We start from the raw sequence: 8,855 nt of genomic DNA, 5'->3' as shown, positions 1-8,855 counted from the left end.
GGTGCGGGTGTTCAAGGATAGGCTGGACGTCCACATGGTGGGCATGTTGTGAGTGGAGCTGGCTGGTGCCGGTGGTCAGACTAGATGGCCCGGGAGGCCCCTTCTGACTTGCTCTGTTTCTATGTTTCTATGTCACATGCATGCAGCTAATCAGTGTGGCCTCATTTGTCCAACATGTGTTGACCCAGTGTTTATGGAAGAGTCTGAGGAGGGCTAAAATCCTGAACATTTCCCCTTTCCCACCCTGAATGTCTCTTATGATGCACATGGCAGCCTTCAATAAGCACACTCTTCTCAGACTGAGGTGTAAGAAGATGGGATTCTTGATGGTAGCAATGAAGCCCTATGAAATTGATGCTGTTTCTCCTGAGATGGTATCTGCTCCATAAAGAGAAATTTAAGAGTACTGTGCACCAGCTGCAGCTGCCCAGAGAACAGTGGTGACCAGGGCAGCGGGAACAAACATTACTGTGTTCGTGATCATGCTAAGATTTAAGTGAATTAAAATGTGAATCATGAAATGGTGGGTGTGGGGGCAAAGAGAAGTTTTAATTGTGCATTTCACAACAGAAGTAATACACATGGTCATGTAAAAACTACCTCTACCCCATAAGACCATTAAGCAAGGGCTATGATCACCTGGAAATACCACCGAATATGTTCCATATTTTCTTCACTTTGGATATAGTTTCAAAAATGGCAAATTGAAGAAAAAAGAACCAAAACACTTTACAGAAGTCCATTTTAGAGCCCCATATTGACTTGAAAACAAATCTATTAGACCATGCAGACAAAAATGGACCAGAAAATGCTGTATTTGGTAACCATAGTAACTCTAAGCTTCTACTTATTTACTGTTTGTCAAGTAACTATGTGAAAGCATGCAATTTAGAAGCATTACAGAATGAAGGTTTGGTGCCTTTTCTTCTCAATTCTTTCAGAAAAACCTATCACGTTTCTATAGTGCTTTCCCTGTAGCCTTCTGGTGCAGCAACATGATTGGGAAAAAATAATCAATTGTTCTCTTTTGGTTAAGTGGACTTGCTTTTTAGCATTGGGGGGGGAAAGCAGAAAGGTACCATGTCAGCATGGCACCAAGATGTTATGTTTGCTCTTGCTTAATGGCTGTACAGGGCAGCATTGGGTATCTTCCATGTCCAGGCCATTCTCCTATACCAAGGCTCCATGACTCTATCTACAGCATGTCAAGCAAAACAAATTGCTTTATGTTGGAGAAAAGGAAGGCGATGCCTGAGCAACAGGCATAGACTCTGAAAGAGACAAATGTCTCTGTCATGACAAAGATGACAAAGGGTTGTGACACTAAAGGGTTGGGGTCTGTGAGACAAATAATAGGACTTAGAGGACAAATGAGCTACCTGTTATGGTGATGGACATCTCATCAGGGACATCAGTGATCTATTCACAGATCTCATGTATTTAGAAACCATTTTATGCTTGTAGCTTAGTAACCGCCATAATTATTATTTGTATATCTTTCAGCAATGCAGAATACTGTTGCCTGCCCTCAGTATTCATGACTGTACTGTAGGCTCCCTGCTTGTTATCAGCTCAGTCATGTCTGGGTCAGGGTTGGGGTTCTCCCCTACGTCTGTTACTTTACAACATGCCATGTGCATTCACAGTGTTTTTCTAATTATAAATAGTAATCTGGAGTATGTGGAGAAAAGATTATGGATTTTCATCCAGAACCAAAAGGGCAAGAAAAGGGGCATTTTTAACCATGTTCATTTTCAGTTTCCATTATACTAGCACACTTGTTTTAAAACCATTTTTCTTAGCATGTAGGGAAAAGAAAACACTCTACTTTCATCAGAGTGGGTAGAATAATATATTTCGTCTCTCACTTTCCATCCTACATTTTCTATATTGGGAACTAATTAGAAACAAGTGCTTAACTTTTTTCACATGATGGTGGCACTTCTTTATTCATTCCAGTTTAGTTGCTCTGGTCATCATTTCTTCAGTAGAAACCAATGATAATGTAAAATTAACCCATGCCAATAACTTATTTGGGGTGCCGTATGATTTCAGTCTAGCAGGTTGTTGAGAACACTGCAGTATTCTTATTCAAAGCAGTATGTCACTAATTACATTAGCACCAATTGGCCAGTGAACTCCCATTTCTCAGTCTGCTATGAATAAATTAACTATTCTTCAAGCGTAAGTGTAAATCATATTCAGGTCAAGAGCAACCATTTTCAGTCCGATATCGTATCAGTCTGACATTTCAGTCACATATTCAGTCTGATGGCATATCAGAGTTTCAATAAGCTACTTACAGAGTGACCTCTTATATAAAATTGTTTCTGAAAATAGTTATAAATTATTAGTTGTAAACACTTAGCACTCGTATCTCCTGTGAGATATTGTTATATTAGGAGATATTTGCATACATAATACCTGATGTGGTACATAACAGTATCCGTACAAGTTGCCCATAAATCACTGCATTTAAATGGAGAAAAAACAGCCATGCAAGCAATACAGCAAGCAATAAACTGACACAGAGGTTTATATCTTGACAGCAGCCTTCCCTGACCAGGTACCCTCCAGATGTCTTGGCTTAACATATCGTAGGGTACCAGGCTGAGGAAGGCTGGTATAGCAGGTGTACCAACCAAATAAATATGTCACCTGCACGTTGTTATTCCTAGTGAATATTGGGAGTGCAACCCTAGCCATGTTGACTTGGAAGTAAGTCCCACTATTTTCAGTGGGGCTTACTGCCGCATAAGTGTGTACAGGATTGCAGCCTTTGCATTCTTTCTGTATTCATTAGATTTATATCCCACTTTTTTTCTTTTTTACAAAGAACTCAAGGTGGTTTATATCATTCTCCTTCTCCTTCACTCAATCTTATCCCCACAACAACAACCCTGTGAGGTAGGTTGGGCTGAGAGTCTGTGACTGGCCCAGAGTCAGCTACTTAGCTCCATGGCTGACCAGGAACTAGAAAGCCGATTGTCTGAGACTTGGCCCCTTGCATTTAACCACTACTCTGCACTTGCTTCTTGCATCTGCTTGTCCAGGATGATATTATTCAAGAGATGAGAATCCCACCATGCCACAGCTTTAAACTCACTGGAGATGTGCCTCTGGCTACCACCATTCCAGAGGAAAAAACAGGAACTGACATGGAGGCCAAGATTGCGCCCATCAAATTATTTGCACCTTGAGCCAGACCACATAACCTTTTCCTTCCTTGATGTGTCTGTACTAAGGTGCCCTTTTCTGCTAATCAATCACTATGATAATCCTGGAATGGCTGGCAACACCTTTGCTTTTTCAGTCCAGAAGGGAGCATAGATTTTCAGACTAAATAAAAGAAATACTCAGAAGGCATTTGTACATATTTACACAGTATGTACCACAAAGCAATGGCAATGAGAAAAACAGCAGCAGCAGCAGCAACCACCAACAACGCACAAGAAGAACATAATATTTTTAACACCTTCCTAACAGCTGGCATTAACAAAACTGGAATTAAAAAAGCATTTGTAAGAAAAAGGACAGCTGTGTAACTTATCTATTGGATTGTGTGTGCTTTTTATACTCACCCTTGGAAATGTTGTAAATCTGTCTAGTTCTTCCACAAAACAGAACATCTGCAAACTGATTGCTGACATCACAATTAATAAGCTGGCCGTAAATACAACTAAACTTCCAAGTTTTTTTCCTGGTCCAAAAATTTTATATACAAAGTCTTCCAGGGCAGGAGAAATCTTTATAAGTCGAACCACCCGAAGCACCTGCAAGGAGATGGACATTTATTGTTTTTGCTACAGGAAATTAAAGAAGCATACCACAACATGTTTTAAGTAGCCTCCTGTTAAGTACCAACTGCTGAAGAGGCACATAAATATTTTGGTTCATTGATTCCCTGATGTTTTATTTCACTTCCTATGGCATGCTATAGTTACAATATACTAGTAAAGAAAATCTTCAGTCATGTTCAAAATAGAGTGCTTCCAAACTCTTGGAAAGCAGGGCTGAGCTAGGCTGGGTGTTCAAACAAGAATCCCCCAACCATGATTTTGATCCTGGAAAACCATATGTGAGTTCTTAAGTTCTTTATCAGTTGAATTGATATAACACTTAAGCCTTCATATGATTTTAAGTTTAAGGCCTATTTACTAAACCTCCCATCTCCAACAAAGAAGTAGACTTTAATCTTGATTTCAGTTCTCTCTCTCTCTCTCTCTCTCTCTCTCTCTCTCTCTCTCTCTCTCTCTGTCTTGGAAGAGTTTTAAAACAAATGTATAACATTTGTTTAAAAAAGCAATCTACCTTAAAATAAACATGAACAACTTAAGGAGACAAATATATAACCATTGCTTAAAACAAAATGAAAGGAAACAGATTAATGTGACTGAGTTCAAACAATCATCACCACCCAGAATGACTTAAATAAGCCACTGTGGTTTGCAGCTCATGAGCACTTGTTCTGTAACCCTGTCTACCTCCCAGGTTGTTTTGTCATGTGAATCTCGAGAAATTGGCTTGTGGGCATGATTAACAAACCATCCACAGCACATGGGCTGTTTTACACTTGTGCATTCAGATAAAAAGGACAACATATGAGGAAATCTGAGTTACAAAACCAGTGCCCATGGGTGCCGGCAAATGACACAAATCACAATGACATATTTAAGCTACTTTGGTGGTAATGATCATCTGAACGCAGACAAAGCCAAGTTGTGCATTCACACAAGGAACCCCAAGAGCAATCACATTGCAATACTGCAAGAATAGTAGTCTTTCTGAAACAGACTCTTATATTTAAATGATGGTAATTGAACTCTGGTATGATTCCTCTAAACTTTGTTTCTTCCTGCCCTTTAAAACTTGAAGTGGTGCCTCAGGGTTAAACATTTTGGTGACATCCAGAAAGTACTTTTTAAAACAAGTTTTAATGCAAGTTCAAGAGTGTCTTTATGCCTGCTTAATTGTGTGATTAGCAGAGATCTTAGACTGTGGCAGTGTTAAGTTCATAACTAGAAGTTGCATTTCTCAGTGTTTTCTTAACCTCACTGATCATGGAGTGTGAAAATGCTGTACTCCTAAAACAGGAATTTGGCTCAGGAGAGAAATCTCCATTGATGCCAATGGAAGTTTTTCTTCCAGGCTTTGGAGAAGGTTCACAGTATCACAGATTGGTAGTTTGAACGGGCCATAAGTCCTTCAGGTCCAACACCATTAAATACAGGACTCCAAGTTAAAGCGTCCCTAACATCTCTGTATCACAACCTTCTGAATACTGAACAGGGCTCACGTATCTCACATCAGTCTTTCCTTCTCAAGGCTAAACACACTCAGTTCTTCCAGTCTCTCCTCACAGAGATTTGTTTCCAGTCCTTCGTCATTTTTATTGCCCTCCCCTAAACCTTTCCCAGTTTCTTTGCATTCTTCTTAAACTAAACTGAACTGGATATCGTACTCAGGATGAGGCCTAATGAATGCTGAGTATAGGAGAGCTAGTACTTCACATGGTAGCCCAAAATAGCATCAGCCCTTCTTGTAGCCACTTCACACTGTAGATCCATATAATAGTTCCAAGTTGCTTTTTGCATGTAATATTATTGGACCAAGTAACCTAGGACTTCTGCACAGGAGGTTTAAACCTCCTTCCAAATGTGCCAGGTGGACCTGCTCCTGATTTACTCTTCTCCTGTGGAAACTAATTGTTTTTTTAAAATGCTATTTTGCAGTTTTAAACTGGTGCTAGGTTTGATGTTGGTTTTTAATTTTAATTTCTACTGTAATTTATAACTTTAATTATATGCATTATCTTGTTGTATTACATGTTTTTAAATAATGTGAACCACTCAGAGAACTTTGGCTGTTGGTGGTATAGAAAAGTAATAAAATAGTTTAAAAGACAACAAGCTCCAGTGATGTGCTTGGCATTACATGTAGTTGGACCCTTAGTACACTGCCTGTTTCTTTCCTCTCTAGTTCCAAGATTAAAATTCCCATTAGAATTCTGTTATTTTTCAAGAACTCTGTAAATGTCAGGAATCTTGCTTTTCCTGGGACCAACCAGTGCATTACGTCACATTTATGGATAATTGAAATTCTGGGATAAACATAACAATACTGGCATACAAATTTTAAAGGGATATATGGAATTTAGGGTGAAGTGGCTCTTAGATGTTAGAATTTTTTCTATTGTCTTGTATTTTGAGTGGCTTTTCCTTGAAGTGTTTTGGCACAGGTGTCCCCTTCACAGATAAATTACCTTAACTGACATTTAAGCAGCACATTAATCTCTCCAGGAACTGTTTTAGTAGCCCATTTGTTCTCATTAAGAGAGAAAAGAGCAGGACAATTAGCTAAGCACTGTGTCTCTACCAGTCCCTGCATTTATTCTTACGTGGCGTCTTACGTGGCTCTTACGTGGCTCTGGTGTTTGAGGATCAGAGGAGTATCATGCAGCCCAATAAGCCTGAAAGGATGAGTTTACCTGTTGAAATTTTAAACTTTATTTCTTATGCACTGGGTGACATTAATATTTCTATTTTGTTGCAACTATTGTTATACCAACTGTTCACTTAAGGATGGGTGGAATGCATATATGCTCCTCATTTTATCTATCCAACAACCCTGTAAGGTAGGAGTGAGACATCCCTGAGTGAACTTCAGGACTGAGTGGGAATATAAACTTGGGTCTCTCCAGACTCTAAACCAATTATCTGCTAAAGAGCACTGTCACGTATTCCCCACTTTCATATCTTCTCCAATACATCAAGCAAGAAAGACACACTTTTATATAAGTAATTAAAGATACATTCCTATGCATATTTAGACAGGAAAAGACTCTCCAACTCCAGCATTCCACAGCTAGCAGGGCTGGCTGGAGACTGTTGGGCCTGTAGGATATTTTTCTTTCATTCTAAACATGCATAGAATTGTTCCATAATTGTACTGCTTGTTGAAAGGAAAGCCAGTGGTGGCCAAGTAAGAAAACAATGTGTTTGAAAGCAAATAAGCAGTTGGGTGGGTTCAGTCCACTTTGGATCTTACAATTATCTATCCAGAAACAGCTTGTTCATCTTCAAGTGCATGAAGGAGCTATGAGAAATTCTTTGCAACAAGAACATTTTGTCAGTGATTCCGGAATGGCTAAATCCAAATGAAATGTACTTAGTTCTAGTCTGAACTAGTCCTGTTACGTTTTCTGAGGTATATCAGGACTGGCCAGCCCTAGCCTGGCTCACTCATTCAGTGTCTTTCCTGCTGCTTTGAACTTCATGATTGCACCAGTGTATATTTCCACCAATGCCAAGAGAAGCTAATGTCTTTGTCTGCACATTGTCAACGATCCAATCATGTGTTGTCAGTGTTGTTTAAAATGATGCAAAACTGAACAATTGTACTTGTTTCCAGCCACCAACCTTCTCCCACTGTAATAAACAATCCATGGTTATTGGTTCAAATTTTGGGTTGTGTCTTCCACAAGAATTCAGAATTCTGGGTGGGGATGTCTCAGTAAACAACCTTGGGCTATCACAGTGGAAATGGTTGGTCTGCTGGCTGAGATCCAGCACCCTTGCTTGCTCCCATGTATTCAGTTATCTAATTTGGGTAGCTGTGACATATGAGCTGTGCCAAAATAGTATTTCAAGTTCCTTGGAAGAAGGGAAATATAAAGAATGGGGCATAATTCAATTTAATTTAAAACTTGTTGATTTTAATTAGGAAGAACTAACATAGGCTTAATTATTCTAATGACTCAATGAGGTTCAATTGGGTTAGTGGTGCTTACTTCAAGGTGACTGTGTATAGGACTGAAATCTAAATTGAACTGTATTGTGCCATCTAGAAATACATTTCAGAATGAACAATGTTTTCTTTACAAAAACACAACTTGTCCTTTGATAAAGGCTTTGCTGTGTATTAAAAGTTGAGTGGCAGCCACTGTGGTTAGAAAGAATGACTGATATACTGAAGAAGAAAACAAGAGAAGATGAATAAATGTTGCAGTTTCCAATGCATAGCAGGAAGCAGGTAAAAATAGTTCTGGTGGATAAATCAGGATGTGATTAACATGGGAATTCCTTTCCTAGCTACCTCTTTGCTGCTTGGCTGGGGCTACTGTAGATCTGTCATCATCAGTATTGGAATGCTGGAAGATTTACCTAACCACCAGAAATATCTAGGTGAAATGATCTTTTGACGCAAGCTGATTGCTTGTAGATTCAATGGCTTTCCAACTTGCATGCTGACACAAATTGTAATGTAATTTTTAACCTCCCCTGCCTTTTGCCAGTAGGAAGCTTGGATTGCAGAAGGTGACTTAAATCTTTCAGTGAAGCAGATGCCTTTGCTTGCAAAACATATGTATCATTAGACAGTAAATTTAATAAAGATGCCTATAAAAAGCAGAAGATAACATAAGCATTCTTTAATGGTGTGCAAGATATGTTGATTGATTCAAGAAATAGTCATAAAGCACTTGCACTTTGGTGTCCTTTGGTTTCATTTTATAAACTCCCCGCCCCCAAAAGGTCACAGTTGTCTTGAAAAACTTGGAGTGTAAGCTTTCGACATGGTGCCACATGACATTCTGATAAGAAAATGAGCAAAAACTGGACTAGATGGAAAAACTATTAGGTAGATCCAAAACTGGCTACTGAAGTGGACACAGAGTGTTTATCAATGGCATCTTCTCAAACTGGATGGAGATAACTAGTGGGGTTACCTCCATCCAGGGTTCAATCCTGGGCCAACTGCTCTTCAACTTCTTTATTATTTAGATGAGGAAGTACAAGGAAAGATAATCAAATTTTCAGAGGATACAACACTGGGTGGAAGAGCAAACACCCTAGAAG

The 8,855-nt window shown here is 39.2% G+C and overlaps 1 protein-coding gene across 2 annotated transcripts in view; it reads right to left on the bottom strand.

Moving 5' to 3' along the window:
* NALCN (sodium leak channel, non-selective) overlaps positions 1-8,855 on the bottom strand; it is a 258,037-nt gene that overhangs the window by 98,700 nt on the left and 150,482 nt on the right. For both annotated transcript variants that reach the window (XM_044428777.1, XM_044428778.1), the window contains one exon: positions 3,582-3,773. In XM_044428777.1, coding sequence (XP_044284712.1) covers positions 3,582-3,773 — 192 coding nt within the window. The remainder of the gene's footprint in view (positions 1-3,581; positions 3,774-8,855) is intronic.

The sequence above is a fragment of the Varanus komodoensis genome, unplaced genomic scaffold (assembly GCF_004798865.1).
Source record: "Varanus komodoensis strain SLA01 unplaced genomic scaffold, ASM479886v1 scaffold2, whole genome shotgun sequence".
Taxonomy (NCBI): Eukaryota; Metazoa; Chordata; class Lepidosauria; order Squamata; family Varanidae; genus Varanus; species Varanus komodoensis.
Note: the sequence above shows the minus strand (reverse complement) of the source record. Positions and strands in the feature narration are given on the sequence as shown.